This window comes from Tachypleus tridentatus, chromosome 8 (genome assembly GCF_004210375.1).
Source record: "Tachypleus tridentatus isolate NWPU-2018 chromosome 8, ASM421037v1, whole genome shotgun sequence".
NCBI lineage: Eukaryota > Metazoa > Arthropoda > Merostomata > Xiphosura > Limulidae > Tachypleus > Tachypleus tridentatus.
In genome coordinates, this window is record NC_134832.1 from 143571934 (window position 1) to 143593924 (window position 21991).

Consider the following 21991-nt stretch of genomic DNA (forward strand, 5'->3'; position numbering starts at 1 on the left):
AGAGAAACGTTTCTCAGTTGACGCCTACATAGCCAGGAAAGAGTTGTGGGAGCCAGAAGACTAAAAACCTGTCAACATCTCTTTCAAATCAGAAGTTTAAAAGTTTTGAGATATTTATAAACAACACAGACACAGTCAACTGAAGGCATGCATCAATAACAACTATTGCTAGAACCTAAATATTTGACTATTCCGTCAAATCATTGGATTTAAACGAGAGATCTCTCGCTATGCAGTCGAATACTTTACCGTCTGAACTAGAGTTAAACCTACTAATATTCCATTCGTTTTGGGACTTAGTACCTGGAACACGCGGAAATTAAACAATTTCTCTTCATCCCATTCGTTTGTTGTATTTTTAATTTCGCGCTAAGCTACTCGAGGGCTATCTGCGCTAGCCATCCCTAATTTAGCAGTGTAAGACTAGAGGGAAGGCAGCTAGTCATCACCACCTACCGCCAACTCTGTTTTACCAATGAATAGTGGGATTGACCGTCACCTTATAACATCCTCACGGCTGAAAGGCTGATCATGTTTGGTGTGACGAGGATTCGAACCCGAGACCCTCACATTGCCAGTCGAGTACCTTAACCACCTGGCCATGCCGGGCCTCGTACTGGGGACATTCTCTATGTAAAAAAGTAATAAAGGTTTTCCTCTTTACATTCACATATGTTGTCCTTTGTAAAATAACGTTACAGTTTCATTTTATTTTATTTATTTTTGAACAGTAAATTGCAAAATACATGCCAGTTTTTTTTTTTACAAGTACGTGTAGAGCATGTTACCAAGAAAATTAATGAATAATTCCTTCAGTTTAAGATCTTTCTTAATCCTTGTTATTTCATCACGTGTAACAGTATAACGACTAATAATTTTTTATGCTGAATAAATAATAATGTTAAAGGCTCCATGTAAATGACACAGTTAAAAATAACTGATGCTGTGATGCCAATGAAAAATGTATATAGTTTCGTAAAGTTTGTATATGTAATGTTTATATTTACTCATTATCCTTAAAAATGGTTTGTTTTTCACTTAAGACTTACGACACATTATTCCTGGTTATATAATTATCAGGAAAGCATTGCGATGGATGCTGTTGATAGATGTCTTTTCTTTAGTATTAGTCTAAAATTAGAGATAGTAATACGTAAATGGCCCGGTGGTTAAAGCGCTCCACTGGTAATGTGAGGGTATCGGGTTCGAATCCCCGTCACACAAAACATGATCGCCCCTTCAGCCGTTGGGGCGTTATAATGTGATGGTCAGTCCCACTATTCGTTGGTAAAAAGAGTACCCCAAGAGTTGTGACAGTGGGTGGTGATGACTAGCTGCTTTCCCTCTAGTCTTACACTCCTAGATTAGGGACGGGTAGCGCAGATAGCCCTCGTATAGCTTTGCGCGAAATTCAACAAAATCAAATATAAGTCATAAGTCTTCTCACGCCTATTTTTAAAATAAGAAGCGTTTTACAGGTTAAAAATCTAATTCCCAAAATAAGTATTATTTTGTTAAATTAAACAGTACCCCACAAATAACGCTTGGAAACACATTTGTACATCTTATTAAGGTGCTCTAAAAATTTTACAGTTGAAAAAATACATGATCTCTGGGTATTTTCGCATGCATTCTAAAAAAAAATTATCAGTTGAGACAGCGGCAGGCCTACGGACACTCCAATAGTCCGATGTGGCTTTGTTATAAGAAAAACACTTATTCTAAGTGACCAAAGTTATGTCTGAGGTCTGAAAGATAATTTAAAGATTTGCCTCTAGAAAAAGAAGCATAAAAATCGTATATTCTGCAACCAATATCTAATTTAATTAACGAGTTAAATAATAATATAAAATTCACACTACGTAATGATTCAGACAATCACAAAATCACAGAGAGCAATAATTTTGATATGTTTTACAGCTTTCTTATTGATAGCTGGGACACTACAACGGTGTTTTTCAACTACTTGAAGCATGAATTGTCGTTGCTCTTCGTCTTTTTTTATGATGTTTGTAAAATCTTTGGTGACCTTGGTCGCTCTTTTAGAAATATTTTTTACCCTTTTGACACAGTAAACAAACGTGGCATCTTCCTGGGAATCACCATCTTTGGCCCATTGTATTGGTGGTAAGCGTAACCAATCAATACCAAAAAGGTTGGATAGGAATCATTATTTTATCCAAATCAATGAAGCCAATTTAGTCGATGAAATAACTGTGGAAAAATTGGGACTCCATTTTTAGTGTTTTTTTCTTCACCTTAATCGATTGACGAGCAGTTAACTTCTTTTCAGAGTCAGTACCAAGTTAAAGAGTATGCAACTTCTTCTGCTCGGTGCCAGAGGTGGCTATTGAGCGAAGTAATGGCTACTCCTGCCAGTGTTGGATCAATATTCTTGTGTACATGTTTAAATCATCTCATAACTGAAGGTCATTGGAAGGTACGTCTGCAGCAAAAGTAGGGATAACCAAGCTTTTACTTAGAAGAAAGCATTAAATAAGCAGATATGATGCAACTTGTCCACTTTGACTTGATCAAAACTCAAATGATCACCAAATTCGTACATCTTAACATTATAAATCACAGTTGCTGTCCAACAAGCGTGATGATATTCACCAAGCTGTGGCCAGTGCAGTCCACGAGGTGGTATTTCTCTTAGAAAAATCAACAGACTTGATACATCCTATATAATATTCAGGAGGCAGAAAGTGTTTCGAGGCAGCTTTAGATAATGTCGATCTTTCACAGGAAAAGTCAGTAATAATTTCCCGCGAACGTTTAAAGTCGACGATCAGAGATATGTAACATTTTAAAAGTTGATCTCACGAACCACCCAAGATTTTTTTTTAACTTTTTGAATGCAGGATTGTCCGGACTATATGTTGCACCAAACAATTCCCGCTAAACTGTATACGCGATTCTTTCCATGATGTGATGAAAAGTAAAAACTTTCTTGTTAAACAAAGCTTGTAACTGCGCACAAGCACTACTCTTTCATCTAGAATTTGAACCAGTAGTATCGAAAAAGAGTCTAACGATAGAGTTTTCTACTTTCCACTAGAGTGCAAAAGTATGGCTCGTGTTAGCCTTGGTTATACTAGTTCCACCTGGCCCTAGTAGAACACCAAGCAGTGGTCTGGGATGCTTGCTATAAGAACTTCTAAGCTCTTTCCATCTCCTGGAATAATGTTTCTGTACCATCGCAATGTTATTTACTTCGGTGGAATAAATGTAGTTTTTGTAGCAATAACACCCTCTATTAAACTTTTCTTCTTCTTTTTTTACTTCTGCACTCCTTGTACTCGATTTCGAATGAGTCGCATTGACCAAATCAGTCTCATCTTCTAAAACGATTGCGGCATGAATGTTGTTCTTTAACGGGCAGAAAAAGCTTTACTGATCTTCCAATGTTGAAATTTTCAGACTTTTCAATGGACTGCTTGGAAGCTCCAAAGTAACACTTTTTCTCGTGGATATAGTATTCTTAGGCCTTCCACCAGAGTAAGAGCGGCATTCAAAATCATCGTCTTCAGACTATGGGTCTGGACTGCCTTTGGAACTAAGTGACTCTGGACTTATTTTGACACTTGCTGCAAGACTTTGTCTTCTTTTTTTCTTAAGACATTTTTTTCAATACATTTTCTCTCATCATTTCATTTTATTTTATTGCTGTATGCTTTGTCTTCTGATCCTAAAGACATGCTCTTCCAATTTTGAAAGCTTTCAACAATTTGTCTTTTCTTTTTCCTGTTTCTAATTTCTGAATCGGTCGATTTTAAACTTTTCTTGAGCCCTTTGAAGTGCAATGAAAACGTAGTTTTATACTTCTTCAACAAACAAATTTCAGTTCACTTCATTTGATGTATTTCCATTTATTTTCTGCAGTGTCCACTAAGTACTGTAAACATCCAAAATCTAAGCTTTGACTTATCTTTTCATTAAGTAACTGCTATTTCTGCTTTCTCTTTGGTTTTAAAATTCACATACGACCCTGCACGCAAGTTCACCATTAAAGTTGATATGTTTTTCATGCTGCATTGGTCCATCTTTTAAATAGAAAAACAAGCGCATGTAGTGAATTATAAATTCAAAATTTAAACATTATATTAAAACATCTGCATAGAAATTTAAAAGTCCAATAAAAAGTAATGCAACTTTTCATAATCTTTTCATTAAAACAAAAATGGTAATAATTACAAAATTTCAAGTTTTGACAGATTTATGAACTTAAAATGTTTCATGTTGGTGGCAAGGCTTTAGCATCTTCAATTAGGCTGAAAACGAACACCATTTAATAATTTGAGTAGTGTAATGGAAAAATGTACAGAGAATATGCATTGTATTTTAACAGCATAACAGCACTTTAGGTGCCTTCAGTATTGTGACAACAGGCTGATAATTTTGTTGTAGAAAGTAAAGCTGACAATAAAGTGTTATTAAAGACAGGAAAGTTAATTTTAGTTTCAAGTCTGAAACTAGCAGTAAATTAAGAATATGTAGCTTACCCTATTCTCCTACAAGCCTGTTCTAATTTAGTTTGGCTTTTTTTTTTTTAATTACTAAACTATATTAATAAAAACATGTTCTTATATATTTCTCAGTAACACTAATTTCTGTGAACTATAAAACTTTTTATTTGTAATTTATTCGAATAATAATAGTGATATTCATCCTGTTGTAGCCATGAATTAGAGCAAATATTATATACTTCAAATTTTAATTTCCCAAGATATTTATAAAAATATTGAGCTGATTGTAGAACCATGTTGCATATTACTTCGAGCAAGATGAACAAAAGCAGAAATTACTTGTTAAGATAACTTTTACAGATTTCAATTTTTAATGTATCAGAATTGATTTTTGTCCATTTTACAAAATCTGTGAAAAAACGAAACAAATTACATTGTTTTATGTCTCACATAGAGTGTTCCTGAATTTTATCACTGTATGTCTTGAAAAGCAGCCATTAGTTAGCAGATGGTTTATATCATATTCAATAAACAAGTAACTTATTTATTTCTGAATAAAAAAATACTATTCTCACAGAATCCTACAATGCTGTTATTATTACTATTGTGCTATTCTCACAGAATCCTGCAATGCTGTTATTATTACTATTGTGCTATTCTCACAGAATCCTACAATGCTGTTATTATTAATATTGTTCTATTCTCACAGAATCCTACAATGCTGTTATTATTAATATTGTGCTATTCTCACAGAATCCTACAATGCTGTTATTATTAATATTGTGCTATTCTCACAGAATCCTACAATGCTGTTATTATTACTATTGTGCTATTCTCACAGAATCCTGCAATGCTGTTATTATTACTATTGTGCTATTCTCACAGAATCCTACAATGCTGTTATTATTAATATTGTGCTATTCTCACAGAATCCTACAATGCTGTTATTATTACTATTGTGCTATTCTCACAGAATCCTACAATGCTGTTATTATTAATATTGTGCTATTCTCACAGAATCCTACAATGCTGTTATTATTACTATTGTGCTATTCTCACAGAATCCTACAATGCTGTTATTATTAATATTGTTCTATTCCCACAGAATCCTACAATGCTATTATTATTAATATTGTGCTGTTCTCACAGAATCCTACAATGCTGTTATTATTAATATTGTGCTATTCTCACAGAATCCTACAATGCTGTTATTATTACTATTGTGCTATTCTTACAGAATCCTACAATGCTGTTATTATTAATATTGTGCTGTTCTCACAGAATCCTACAATGCTGTTATTATTAATATTGTGCTATTCTCACAGAATCCTACAATGCTGTTATTATTACTATTGTGCTATTCTCACAGAATCCTACAATGCTGTTATTATTAATATTGTGCTATTCTCACAGAATCCTACAATGCTGTTATTATTAATATTGTGCTATTCTCACAGAATCCTACAATGCTGTTATTATTACTATTGTGCTATTCTCACAGAATCCTACAATGCTGTTATTATTAATATTGTGCTATTCTCACAGAATCCTACAATGCTGTTATTATTACTATTGTGCTATTCTCACAGAATCCTACAATGCTGTTATTATTAATATTGTTCTATTCCCACAGAATCCTACAATGCTATTATTATTAATATTGTGCTGTTCTCACAGAATCCTACAATGCTGTTATTATTAATATTGTGCTATTCTCACAGAATCCTACAATGCTGTTATTATTACTATTGTGCTATTCTTACAGAATCCTACAATGCTGTTATTATTAATATTGTGCTGTTCTCACAGAATCCTACAATGCTGTTATTATTAATATTGTGCTATTCTCACAGAATCCTACAATGCTGTTATTATTACTATTGTGCTATTCTCACAGAATCCTACAATGCTGTTATTATTAATATTGTGCTGTTCTCACAGAATCCTACAATGCTGTTATTATTAATATTGTGCTATTCTCACAGAATCCTACAATGCTGTTATTATTAATATTGTGCTGTTCTCACAGAATCCTACAATGCTGTTATTATTAATATTGTGCTATTCTCACAGAATCCTACAATGCTGTTATTATTACTATTGTGCTATTCTCATAGAATCCTACAATGCTGTTGTTATTAATATTGTGCTATTCTCACAGAATCCTACAATGCTGTTATTATTACTATTGTGCTATTCTCATAGAATCCTACAATGCTGTTGTTATTAATATTGTGCTATTCTCACAGAATCTTACAATGCTGTTATTATTACTATTGTGCTATTCTCACAGAATCCTACAATGCTATCACTATTGACATTGAACTATTTTTACAGAACATTGACACTCAAACACACTAATGTTAAAACAAAGTCAGCTTTAAGTAAGAATTAATTTGATTACAAAAAACTCATAAGACTGATAAGTTTTAATATTAATTACAAATAAAAAATATATTAATATTTGCTTTAGAAGAGATTCCATGAAGGTCAACTGAATGTTGGTTTCAATGAACAATCTGTTCAGTCTCCTACAACATGTTCGGAGAAGCATGCTAGCAAGTTTATGCCTTTCTGGTTTTTTTGTATGTAAGCCCTAACAAATATTAGATTGGTATAGGTAAAATAATTTTTTTAACATTTTCAATTTTCTTCATTAAACCCTGAATATAAAAACTTTTGTAACATTAGAAAAATGAGTCATGCTAATAGTATTTATAGTGTTGTCAGCTGGATTACCCATCCACTTCACAGTTTTATTTATAGTGTTGTCAGCTGGATTACCCATCCACTTCACAGTTTTATTTATAGTGTTGTATTCTGTCAGCTGGATTACCCATCCACTTCACAGTTTTATTTATAGTGTTGTATTCTGTCAGCTGGATTACCCATCCACTTCACAGTTTTATTTATAGTGTTGTCAGCTGGATTACCCATCCACTTCACAGTTTTATTTATAGTGTTGTATTCTGTCAGCTGGATTACCCATCCACTTCACAGTTTTATTTATAGTGTTGTATTCTGTCAGCTGGATTACCCATCCACTTCACAGTTTATGAGCCATGCTAATAGTATTTATAGTGTTGTATTCTGTCAGCTGGATTACCCATCCACTTCACAGTTTATGAGCCATGCTAATAGTATTTATAGTGTTGTATTCTGTCAGCTGGATTACCCATCCACTTCACAGTTTATGAGCCATGCTAATAGTATTTATAGTGTTGTATTCTGTCAGCTGGATTACCCATCCACTTCACAGTTTATGAGCCATGCTAATAGTATTTATAGTGTTGTATTCTGTCAGCTGGATTACCCATCCACTTCACAGTTTATGAGCCATGCTAATAGTATTTATAGTGTTGTATTCTGTCAGCTGGATTACCCATCCACTTCACAGTTTTAGCATGATATATTGTTAATGAATGAAACAGTAAAAGCTCTATAGACTCAAGTGTTTTCAAAAGGTGAACCTTTCCTCATCAAAAGTGAACTGTGAATAGTGGTGTAACATCATTCCAAGTTTGCTTCTGATGAAGATATGTCCACCTTTTTAAAGTGCTCTGATTAAAAGGTGTTTATCATTTTATATTCAGACTTCTTCAGTCTATTTGTTTTCTTGTAATATTATGAATGTTAGTGAATGAAATGGCCATATATGTGATTTGATTTTTTTTTCTGACTCTCTTTGTGGTTTTAAAAGGCATTTGTGTCAATCATTCACTTGTGTTTTATCCTGGCTCGTTGCACAATAATTGCAGTTCTTTATAGGCAGTTATAAACTCTGTTAATAACGTCAATGTTTTGCTGAAAACATTATTATTAATTAACTTAGAGATGTGAGTCAGAAAATGTTATCTTTGAGAATTTCAGGAAAATAATGGGAGGGTATGTATTTTTCTAAGATATTTTTTAATATAAATTATAGCATTTTATGTAAAAGTTGAACCTTAATTTTAATTATTATGGTTTATTAACCTAAAGGCAATTGGTTAGGTCACATTTGGAATATTGTATTCAGTCTTGGGCTCCATAATTTAGGAAAGATATTGAATTGTTGGAAACGGTTGAGGGAAGTGTTATTAGAGGGGTTTGGGATGGAAATGTCAAACTGTTCTCAAACTGTTTTCTCTTGAAAACAGAAGAGAAAGGATCTGATTAAGGTGTTTAAGATTGTAAAGGGTATTGATAGTGTTGATATACCATCTTTTTTCATATTTAACAGTGGAAACAGTAAAACTAGATGACATAAATACAAATTTTGTCAGGGTAAGTGCTATTTTCAGCTAAGACAAATTTACTTTTCCAGCAGAGTGGTTGGAACGGGTTGCCTTCAGATGCTGTGAAAGCAGTACATGTAAGCAAGTTTAGGAGAAAGCATGATAAGTATGTTAATGATAATGGCTGTATTTAATTTTTTTAAATTTATTTATTAATAGTTTTAGTTTTGAGGATGGAATAGCTGGGATGGACCACTAGGTCCATATTGTTTAAAAGTGTTATGCTAGTTAAATGACTTCAGTGATGTAGAGAAAACCCACTTGTAGAGAAAAATGTATCTGTGTAAAAACGGCTGGTTTGGGTTGAGAAAATATCTTACGTAGAAGAACGAGCAACGTTTCAACCTTCTTCAGTCATCGTCAGGTTCACAAAGAAAGAAAGAGGTAACTGACCAGAAGCTGACCACATGTTTGAAAGGGGTTTTGTAACTGAGTGTTGGAATGTAGAGGGCGTGCTTAGATGTTTAAATATATAATTTTATATTATTTATAATATAATAATAATAATGGGACCAAAAAGTTACCTATGTTATCCCAAAATGTTATGTTAAATTAGATTACATTTTTAATATCCCTTAGTGACTAAAGACAGCATATGCAGTTGAAGTGTGAAGGGAGGTAAACACTTGGTGCTATAGTTTTGTTTGTTCTTTTTACAAGTATAGAATGGGCTGTAAGATTATAAAATGTGCAGACACTATTTAAGCAATCTTGCAGAAAATACCATCTCAACAGCTGGCATTGAGCAAGGAGGATGGGCATAACACTTCGTGTACTTCCCAGCTCGATGTAGATTTTAAGCAAGTATTCCCTGTGAGGCAATAATGTTTACTTGTTGGGTTCCATTTTCTTCATAATATTTATATATATGGTGCATAAAGTGACTGTGAGACCTCTAAAAGAAACAAGAAAAATAAACAATTCACTATCTGAGCCACTGTGAATAGTGGAGAATGGTGAATGGAAGAAGATGAAAGCCAGAATAGGTGAAACCTCCCCGTTGTTTAAGTAATGGGACCCTAAATGTGTTGGTGGTCATTCAAATAACCACTTACAAGATCTCACATGGGAAAATAAATGCAAGAGAAACTATGAGTTGTCAAACATGATGGAAAGAGACATGAAAAAAAACAAAACAGTCCTCATCCATAGAAGAAGAAACTAGTGAGATGGGGTGTACAACCCAACTGGGGAAAGTTGGAAATAAGTGAAAAGAGGAAAAGGAATTGCAAGACAAAAAAAAAAAAAGACATAGTATGATTGAAATAATAATTAATAGACTGTAGTCACTGTACAGGAGATGATCTAGGTTGGAATGACTCCACAAAGAAACACTGGAATAAAGGATAAATAAAGAAAGCATCAAATCATTCTGTCAAGCCACAAAAAATTTTGGGGCAGTCATAAAAGATGATAAACCAATCCCTGTGATAAATAATGTTTGAAGAGGCCAAATAAAATTAAATTAGAGCTACTTCAAAAGAGAAGGGGAAAAAATATGTCCAAAGCATATAAAATAATGTTAAAAAACACAAGACATAGAGCATCCTTAGCCAGAGTTGTAGAGTCTGGGATCAGACACAAAATGATTGGAAAAAAGGAGTGAAGGGAAAACAACTTTCTATACACTTGAAGTTGCTTTGCAAAAGGAGTGGTGGTCTGTGTAGATTGGTTACCTGTGTTGATATCTCTGAGTAGAAAGGAAATAAACTATTGAGATTTGTTATATACATACAAATCTTTGCAAAAAGAGAGAAAGAAACAGTTCCTAAGATTCGCTACATATATTCGAATGATGGTGAACAGAAAGGAAAGCAGCCTGTAAGATTCAATCCTCATGTCCAAATCTCTCTCTGTAAAAAAGAAACCAACCACTAAGATTCATCACATTAACCCAGGCCACTTTCATTTAAAAAGAAACCAACTACTATGGTTTATTATTCATGTCCAAATCTCTTAGTAGAGAAGGAAACCGACTTCAAAAATTCACTTGTTATATTTATGTGACATGAATAAAATGTAATGTGACCATTACAACTTATTATACAGAAAGCAATCATGATTTATACTGTATAATGGTTGGTACAAAAAGGTGTAATGGAATAGCTCACATATCCCATCTCATTTTCTACATCACGAAATGGAAATAGTTAAGACACTTCATATGCATCAAATATTAATGTGAAATAAGAATACCTTGCTTTGGCTTGTTTCAGATCAAAATCAAATGATACCTCAATGAAACAAACTCCCTTATTTTTCATTAAGAATGATCAACAGTGATGTCACTGATGTGGATAGTCTATATATTCGGAAAAGAATAGCGTTAATGTTTTGTGTACGTCTATAATGTTATGTATTTCTCTGTATGCAACAGATCAGCAAGTTCTAGATATCTCTAGTAAAGGTGTCGTCCCTAGTGCATAAATACATCCTCGTTAAACATTGATTGTGTTTTGCTCTTTGATTAAAGATTTATTTCGTGAAATATTTTTGTCGAACGTTTTGGTTTTCTGCTGATCGGATCCGATTATTTTTTGGACGAAGGCACCTGAGAATACCAGGGAAGTAGTATTTACGACCAAGTTTAGGCTTACAGGTTCTAATCCTGTTGAAAACATGTGGTTTTCGATTTCCCGAAACAGGTGGCTTGCGTCTTCTTTATGTTTATTTTTAGGTGATTGGCATCTGTACACTGGATACGTTTGCTATTTATTAAAGTAGCTGGTTTTCCTGTTAACTGTATCATTTATATTTTACATTATACAGATCTTATATTGCATCAGAGATCTATTGTCTAATGGAGTAACTTGATTTTTTATTGGTCTACATTACCATGTAGCAGAATATCATTACGTTTAAAAAAAAAGTACAGAAAATGTGAAATTTGTGTTTGTTTGAAGTGGAGTTTTTGTTATTCAAACCGTAACAACAAATACCAGAAAGTCTGTCAGAACAATAAACGTTAATTGAAACCATGCAGTTTAATGTCTTTAAGAATGGCTAATCAGTTTGTTACTGTGAATATGTAACGACATGTTTAGGCAGTTGTTGCTGTTGAAGAGTAATGGCTGGAATTTCATCTGTTAGACGAGCGAGACGGTGGCTAGTTGTATTTACCTATTGGAATCTCTTGACTACGTGGTTGATGGCCTTAGCAACTCTAAGAATGCTCTTGGAAGCCCAAGGTATTTTTGACTATGTTCGAGGGCGACAGTCTCTTGCTGTATACATTACACAGAAGGAAAAGATTAAAGATCAGTTCATGGTGGATTCAGAATATCTTGAACTTAAACAGGTAAGAGATATAGAAGTAAGTGACATTAATAAACACGTGAGAACAAGAGATACAACACAGAGATCTTCTATCGACCATTACGATAAAGAAAGCGTAGTTCTCAGAAAACTAAGTCCTCAGATGAATAAGGATAAGCATATAAAGCAATTTAGTAGTCGTGGTAATCTTAAGGAGTATAATGAACAACGTATAGACAGTAGTTATACAAAGAGCAGGTTTGAAAATCACGGCAATATTAGGTATACAAACATGTACGAAATACTGACCAATAGTCATAGTAACATTGATGAATTAGAAAAGGAAAGAGTCAGTAATAATCAGCTCTATAAAAAACTTAAAGAAGAAGAATTGGAATCTTTTAAGAATAGTGGCCTACGGCAAATAAATGATTATAAAGGGGTTATTAACAAAGGTCAGAAATATTCTAGCTTTGTTAAAAAGAAATCCATCAACCAAAGATTTATCCATAGGCATAATCATGACAGGTTACAAGACAGGATACAAAGATATTTGAACAACACTCTGAAGAGTGAAAGGATTTTACGGACATCCTATGGTCAGTCAGACCTTGCCGTAACTCAGAATGACCAGTGGAGACAAATATCTCCTGGTATATTTTTATACTCTGCTTACCATGACGATCGGCCATCTGTAGGGAGTAATCCGCTTATAAGAATATTCGGGAAAAGCCTAGTGACCTTACAGTATGTCCAGTGTTTCATACACTACCGTTTAATAATTAAGTCTGTTTGGGCTCAAGTGACACCTCTGATGCCAACCAGTGACTCTTTCGTTATAACCTGTAAAGTGGAAATATCGTGGACTCCTTTAAAACCGACACACGTAGCGATTAAAACTGATAATCGTACCAGTGGTAATTTACAGTGGATTCCTGTCCATCTTCAACGTCGTCCTGTAAGGAATGGACACTACGTTTTCGGAGCCTGTGTTCAGCCATTTTATGGATTTTATAATAACTCTTTGAAACTGGTTCAATTTATAGCATTCTACTACACCGTTGGGGTGACTCACTTTACATTTTATGACATGGAAACCTCACCAGATATCCTGTCTCTTTTGCGTTGGATCCAAGCAATCACGCCAGGCCTTAGCATTGAAGTTTTAAACTGGGAAATATTATGGACTCGTGATAAATCGCAAGTAATTCAGGTACAGACAGCTCAGATGACTCAAATACAAGACTGTTTATATCGAAGTATGGACTACTTGGATTTTGTAGTAGTAGCTGACGTGGATGAATACATTGTCCCTAGAAACCATTTCTCCCTTCACGAACTTATTCAAGAACTATCCATGGTAAAAGGTGGCCCATGGGGCAGTTTTGTATTTCTTCACACTGTTTTTCCTCTCAACCAATCTCTTCCTAAAATTTCAAAAGAACTTTTCACTTTGTCAGCAACTTTTCGTGGTGAGATTTGGACAAGACTACATCGCCGATCGAAGTATATTGTGAGATTAGACAGCTTAGTTCGAGGAGGAATACACTCTGCTCTGACATTATTTGAGGGTTGGCAGAAACAGATTGTAAATAGTTCTAGTGCATTACTCAACCATTATCGAGCAGGACTGAACGTATCTGTTACGGTACAAGATACAGTCTTGCCTTCCAGATATGGGCTTCACATATTAAGGCATATTTTCAAGTGGTTTAAGTAATGATAGACACAACCAGCGCATTTTTCAAAATACTATATATATATATATATTTGCAGTTAAGCCATATGTACAAAATAAACTACCTGTGCTCTGCTCGCCACGGATATCGAAACCCGATTTTTAGGTTTGTACACCCTCAAACGCAAAATTAAAGAAGCCTTACTCATACAATAACTCAAACCCAAAATAAACCAATACCTATATTCAGAAATATGTCCAACATCTAAGCTCGCCCTCTACATTTCTACACTCAGTTACACAACCGACTTCAAACATGTGGTCATTACAAGTTGGTTTCTCATCATCACGAAAGATATTTTAACCTGACGATGACCGAAGGTCGAAACGTTGTTTGCTCATCTATATAGTACTTTCTCTATTCATACCAGCCGTTTTTACATATATAACTCTGAAACTTGTATAATTAAGCGATAAAACTTTATAACTTAAAAAAAAGATTCTTTCTGATGCCCATTTAATTCATCTTTAAAATGTGTTTTAGAAAATGACATGAAAATGATCTTAATCTGAAAGTAAATGTAACACAATTAATATTAGTGTTCACATTTAGTTTTCTCCCTGAAAGATAAGGGAAGTAAAGATACCATTAACTGAAATGTTTTATAACTGGTTTAACTACCGATAAACTTTGCACAAGGGTTATATGACCTGTTCTGAAGAAGAAAAATGATAAAAACCAGGGTTCAGTACCTGCAGTGGCACATCTCAGCTTATTGAGTAACTTTTCACTTAAGAACTACCAAATTTTTGCATGAATATTGTTTTAATTAAGTATGTAAATTAAAATGAAAAAAATTCAAATCTTCTTTAGCCTCACTTATTATTTGATTAATTTATTTAATACTATGCATGGGGCAAATAAATTCCTTGACAAAACAAATACTAAACTTCATTATATTTATATTCAAAACATTTGACTGCAGTGTTTAACTATCCACTCAGATTATTTATCCACAGTTCATTTGAATATACTGTTAGAAGCTGTAGATGCATTAGCTATATACTTTTTAAAAATATCTAACATTTGGCCAGCAGAAACTATTACTAATTTTATACATGGATAGTAGTTTAAATGAAGTATTTGATTCATGTAACAATATTTAAATAGTGATCAAAGTATGTGAAATTCTATGTTGATTACACAAACCTCTAGAAGCTGATCTATACCACTGAAATAATAAAAACACACCAGGCTTAAGAGCTTCATTTGTCCTGTTGAAGTGTGGAAACGGTAATCTTTTAAAGAAAAACATCTGCAGTTTTTACGTTTTCATGACCTGTTGTATCCTGTTTTTTATTACCTTGTAATCGTTGAATCAGTAATTTGTTTTGAAGCAGCACTGCAATGAAAGCTCTCCACAAGTAATTTCTGACAAAAAATCCCATTAAATAGAGTTAAGTGTTTTGTTCTTTGTGTGTTATATAAAAGAAGTAATACAGATTTTTCAATGTTTTGCAAAATTGGATAAGATTTTCTGTGACTAACAGGAGGATTTATAGTCACAGAGGTTGTTAATAAATAAAATTTGACACTGAAGGCAAAAAAAATTGACTTCTATTTATTCTTATCTTAGAAAACAGACTTTGGGTAACTATCTCTGTTAATAGTTAAATGATAAAGGATTTAGTAATTACTTTCATGCAACATTTCTGAGCTGTAAAGAATTGTAACTCATTAATCCAAACAACACATTCGTGTTGACTAAATGCCCATGTTAGAGAACAGCTGTAGAATAATCCTGTGTTTAAAATATTAGAAAATATTCACAATACATTTGTCATTCTTAATTTGGAGCTTGAAATGCAGTAACACTTCTTTATTTCTTCCTGATAACAAATGACTGGGTGTAATGATTGTAGACAGAGCCCTTTCACAGTTTTAGTCCTTTTAGATTTGCCAGAAACAAGACAATCTAGTGAACAATCGCATTGGTGTTTCTATGCTGCTTAGAAAACAAGAAATACCCATCTACACAAGTGCTGATTGGCTGACAAGCACTGATGACATAATTATGGATTCCCCCACGTACCCAGTGTGGAGAAGCACTGTACTCAAACTATTGGTAGACATCGAAGATACAAATATTTTTTATTATTTCAAGCACAAACATGATTATCGCAAGTAGCCATTTGGACTATGTCTTTTATTTATTATCAAAATTTATTTGTATCTCACTAGAAATTTTCTTTTCACCCCTTTCAAGCCCTGGGGGAACAATTTATCACTTTATTGTATAGGTCTGTATAATATATAATAATTTGGGAGTTGCAACAAGTCATAATATTTGTCTGTATGAGCGTATAGTCATAATGTATACACCAAAATCGTAATGGTTGGCATCTCTGCAACTGTGAAGAACAAATTCTAATTAATTCCCAGCTACATATTATCAACAGGTGGCTCTGATACATTGAAGATGCCTCATACAATAGGCTTTAGATATAGTTCAAAGATATTTATAGAAACAAAGATTGTGTTAATCCAAACGTTTGGAATTCATTCCTACACAACTTCAATGTTGTTCTCAAGATTTCATTTGGAGCACTTTTTCTGATAACACTGGTCAACATTTTTGGTGTTTTTTTAACTTGTTATTAAAAACTATGAGAAGAATGTTTGTAGTAGTAAGCTTAAAATTATACAAAGTAAATTCACTATGAAATAAAGAAATGGTTGAAAACATTAAAACTTTGATTTAAATCAGTATACAACAGAAACTTACACAAGCAATTGACAACCAGCATAAATCAGTTGTTTGATTTTTGTAATGCATTTTGGAATATATTATAATTCCAGAAATAAATGACCTTACAACACCAAATTCAGTTATTTTTTTGTACAATTTGTTTTATTCTGTTTGATGCCTAGCATTTCATTTTACAGATGTGTTCCACTAAAACACAAACCATAAGTGAAAGTATAAAACTCCAAATACCATATATAACAAATTCTAATCAACTCTTACATGTTTTTGACATTCTAAATAATACAGCTTATTGTTAAAAAACTGAGGTTTTTATCTGTAGTATCACAAATTCTCATAATAATAAACATCAAGGTAGAAAAATATTTATAAGTGCCATCCTTTGTCTCTGTTCATCTTTGGTCATAGTTGTTATATGAAAAGAGCTTCTATAAATTTTCTCTAGGTAAATTTGGTGACTTTGGTAAGAAACTGTACAGAGAATACTGGATTCATGGCAGGAGTTACTTAGCCATAATTAGTTAAAGTGAGTTGTAACTGCATTTCTCTCTTCTTGTAGTTTATAAAGAGAATCAAAATATTCTATCCTTGTGTTTAGGGTTCTTTGGTTTCATCACTGTACATATGATAACAAATGTTACATGTAAGTTGGTAAACAACACTGAACAGCCATCTTTAGATCGTAAAGATGTTTTTGTGCAGCAGCTGAATTTATTACAATAAAGGAAAACGAAGGAGATTTTGAAAGTTGAATTCTAGGTATTGGACCTAGTCATTCTGTAACTTTCACATAAATTTCATATTTTTTGATTATTGTTATGTTTAATTGTTCTCCATTTTAGGATCTTTGTTTCTTCATGGTGAAGAAGTGACGTTCATTTGTTTCTGGTCCTTGAACATATATTCCATATGAAAAGTGATGTATTCTTTATTTAAAAGGAGCAACTTTATTTCAGATAAAGTTGTATGTTTCATCTATTTCACTTCTGCAGTTGTGGTACATTCTTTTTATTTGTCCAATAACCACAACTTTATTGAATGTTTTTAAGATATTGGAAGTTGAAGTGATGAAAAATAGTTTATTATTTTATGAAATAAGGTAGATTACATATTGATTGCCACTATTAACATCAAGAAGATCTATACTCCAGTTGTAATGTAATGTTTAAGAATATTCTCTTATTTATGTAAACACATTAGCAACAAAGATAAGTTTTTTTTTAAATACAACTCTTATCTTGAATCCTTGATAACAGCTTCCCAGCTAAACAACTGTTTACTGCAATATGATATACAAGCTAAACAACTGTTTACTGCAATATGATATGCATTTTTCAATGTAATAATACAGGGTGGCCTGTAAGTCCCTACCCATCCATATGTTATCATGTTATATTCAATTACGCATGTATTATAAATGTTTCTCTTTTTTTCAGAGAAATATGGCCAATTTAAGCCAATTTACACTTGAAAATGTCTCACAGAACATGATGTCGCATAATATTATGCAGCAAGAATGAGGGACAGCACACAGATACACTGGATACATAATATATATGGATGGGTAGGGACTTATGGGTCACCCTGTATATTAACTTTTATGTGAAAATGGCATTGATAACCATTCTTAACACACACGTGTAACTAATTCTAATTCACAAAATATGTATTTATATTATCTTCGTCCTAACTACTGGTATATAAAAATGTGAATAGTCTGTTGACACACAAGGGTGGCACAAAATGTGTAACCAATTAAAAACTGTTATACCACCTTTTCTTGGTCTGCTATAGTAAGTCCATCTTGTTACCCTCAATTTAATGTGATACATTACTTTGTTTTAGTGTCTTATGTCAATTTATAAAAACAAATATTTATATGTACAGATAGATGCATAATCATTTGAAAAGGAATGATCTTTAATATATCACATGTAGTAAAAGTTTGGAACTTTTTTTTTAGCATGATACATTCAAGTTGTCAAAAAAATTTTAATCTACAAATCAGAGAACATAAAAGTTCAAACAAGGGGGAATTCTCAATAGCTGTGGCACTTGAAACTCTTTTAAGCATGATTAGAGTAAATTAACTTGCAAGACTTTTTTCTAGTTTTACTTCTTATTAGATATATTTTTCTGTGCTTGAATACTCATTTCATTTTCTTACTCATCACGATCTCTACCAGCCTACCTTCAAATTGAAATTCTTTCAGGCAGGACTAAAGTAAGTTAATCAGTGAGATCTTGGGTGTTGTCAAATGTGTCAGTCGAAAGGGTTTGATCTCACAAGTCCAAAACTGTAATTAGTTCTCAAATCAGTCACGAGATGAAAGGGCTGTGAACTAAAATTACGTACTTAGTAAACAAACAACAACAACTCAGAGCCTCCATATAAGCCTTAATGATGCAGCTAAAAATTAAACATTTTTACAATTTTATTTCTAACCTGTTCTAAGTTATAAACCAAAAAAATCTTGCTTATGTATCCAGTTTCATTTAGAATGAAAAATTAAATAAAAGTAGACACCTCCATAATTTCAAGTATTTTGAAAAATAAAGTAGAAATTTCATTGGCTGCTTCAAATATAACAAGATTTGAAATGAGCTATTACCTCATCAGCATTAATTTCTTTTTCTAGTAAATTAAGCCTAAATTGTCTATATTCTTGACTGTTAATCACTAGTTTATTTTCATCAATCTGAGCTGATTGTGAACATTCTGGCTCACCCACATTAACAGCCACTTCCATGGGAGTGTCAAATGCTGAAGTAGGTGAAACCATAAATGCCGACTTGATAATGTCAGTTTCTTCTCTAATTGCATTTATACATGACGACTTCAACTGTTGATGTAGTGTCTCCTGTCCTGTCTGTTCAATTAATACATCTTCAGGCAAAGCATTATACAGCCAGTGAACAAACAGTGCTAAATGGCTGTCATCACTTGAAAAATAAAGATATTACATTTAATATCACAGAAAAGTAAATATATAACATGAACTTTATACAGAAAAAAAATAAACTTTATTGCTTTATTGATGTCTCCCTCAAGATACATCTTCTACACTTTCCAAAAAGCTATTCATGTTTTTACAGTACTTATCTAGTCCTCCTTCCGTCTTGAGGGATCACTTTGAGTGATTTACTGTGACCATAACTTGATTAATAAAAATATTTCTATATTTTAATTTCAAAGATAACTGTATAATTTGTTTTGGTGAAGAATAGATGAACCTAAAAATTCTGAAAAATACTGGTATTAAACCAAGTACTAAGTTGGTCTCTTTTTTTACTGAAAGCACAACAGGATATAGCTGAAGTCATGTTTTCAAATTTGTATACTTATGTTATAGCAGAGAAAGACCATGGTGTTTTGGTTCATCAGTCTTTTAAGCCTTTCAAAGCAATGTTCTGTTGCTAGTGGCAGGGCAAATGGAATTTTAAGTTGTATCTACAGAAACACTGAATACAAGTCTAAAGAAGTTGAAATGTCATTGTATAGGTCAACGAGTAGACCACATACAGAGTGCTGTGTTTGGTCTGGGGTTCCTTACCTCCTCATAAAGAACATTAGATATTGGAAAGAGTTCAGAGGAGAGCTATTAGGATGATATACCTTGTATGAAAAGGTTATTTAATAGGATATAAAATATATCCAAACTTGTTTTCATTTGAAAAAATAAGAGATAGTAGAGAGATTTAATTGAAGTATTTAAGATTGTTAAGGGAACTGACAGTGTTGATGTGTCATCTTTTTTGCATATTTAATGGTGAAAATAGTATGACTAAGGGTCAAAAATATAAAATTTAGCAGGAAAGAGGTCATCATCAGTTGAGATATTTCTTTTATATATAACATGGTCATTGGCTTGTGGACAGGGTTCTCTTCAGATATGATGGATGCAGTTATTTTAAAGAAGTTTATGGGAAAGCTCAATACTTGATAAATATCTGAATGATAATGGCTGGTTTTGAGTTTATTTTTTTAGGTTCAGTTTCATTTAGTGGATAGGACCAATCTAGCTGGACCTAAAGGTCCCTTGACCTTTAATTTTATGTTGAGTTATGATCAAGAAGGGATGTATTACCAGGGAACGGTTAGACAATGCGATCAAACAGGGCATCAGGAAAGAAAATAAAAAAAATTTACTGAAAACTTACTTGTAGAAAAGTTCCAGTACTGCATGGTTTGTTTCCAACAATCTGGTTGTAAAATTTATTCCATAGAGAGGAGAGAATTTTTCTTGAAAGACAAACAATCGTGTATTTAGATGATGCAGTATTACTGGTGGATGGTGTTGAAAACAAGACACTAAAATCTTCTCCAGGAATGAAAGATCAGAATGATAAGTTTGTATCTTCAGTGCTAACTTTTGCTGTACTGCTCTTAAAGACATCATCTGCTGGATTATGGAGAGCTTTCCTGGAAATCAAAATATTACATGTTATCAAAATTCCCCTCAGACTTCATTTGTATAATTTACTTAAGACATTCTGTTTGTTCAACTTCCTTTTCAGAAAATAGAACAGTTACAGGCAAAAGGTTTGGTATGAAATATTTAGGTTAATTTCTTACAAGGATATTTACAAGAGAAAATCCTACTATTCTCAAATTTTGAGCCAATTTCTGTTTCATTTTTTTTCCTGTGAAGTCTTATCCTTTACAAATAAAATGGTTTTGATTTAATTTATATTGAAACTCAAACAAATAAACTTTTATAATAGTTGTCATTATATGCTGTTTCTACATTACAAATACAGTAAATTACTTATTTGGCCCCAAAAGTGCAGGTGATATCCAAGAGCTTCAGTAATAAAGTTCCAAATGTACACAAACATTTGTAGCCATAAACATAAAACCCACAAGCATAGTTAGGTTATAGCCTGAATATAAATCATTTAGCACAAACCATCACCAAACAACCCACCACACGCACTCTCTATCTCTCTTATGATTGAAGCTCTATTAATTTTTTATTTCTGTACAAAGCAATAAATTTAAATACACCTGAAAAATAATTATGTACTAACATTACAGCTTTATAGTGAAGGATGGTAGTACATGCTTCAAATAAAACATGTCAAAACCATCAGATAGTTTCTTTTGAATTTTGGTTAATTTAGTCATATATAAGCATTATGAGTTATTTAAAATAAATTTGTAAAATAATTAGAACACATAAGAAATGCTCATGTTTGTGTATATGCTTAAAGGTTTACTTTATATGCTTCTACACTATTATATCTATAGGAGATATTAAACAACTAAAGTAGACTAACTAAGCTGCTTCTATACTGACATTGAACATATGTATGTTGTGAAATTAAAATAATCACTATGCATGTCACTGATGTATATGAATATATTAGATGTTATTAACAGTAACCGTTTCTTAACTCTACTTCCAACTAGACAAGATGTAGTATCATTTTAGGGATGAAGATAATGTTTTCATTTTTCTAATGACTGAAAGAATATAGCTATTTTATAACGTTATTGTTTTACGGACTTCATTATCAAATAAATAACATACTCCACCATGC

At 32.7% G+C, this 21991-nt stretch overlaps 1 protein-coding gene across 1 annotated transcript in view; it reads right to left on the reverse strand.

Moving 5' to 3' along the window:
• Positions 1-18352: 18352 nt before the first annotated feature.
• Positions 18353-21991, reverse strand: part of LOC143223658 (uncharacterized) — a 33922-nt gene continuing 30283 nt past the window's right edge. The window contains exons 7-8 of the mRNA XM_076451901.1: positions 20609-20870; positions 18353-19390 (exon numbers count right to left, since the gene is read on the reverse strand). Coding sequence (XP_076308016.1) covers positions 19027-19390; positions 20609-20870 — 626 coding nt within the window. The 3' untranslated portion in view covers positions 18353-19026. The remainder of the gene's footprint in view (positions 19391-20608; positions 20871-21991) is intronic.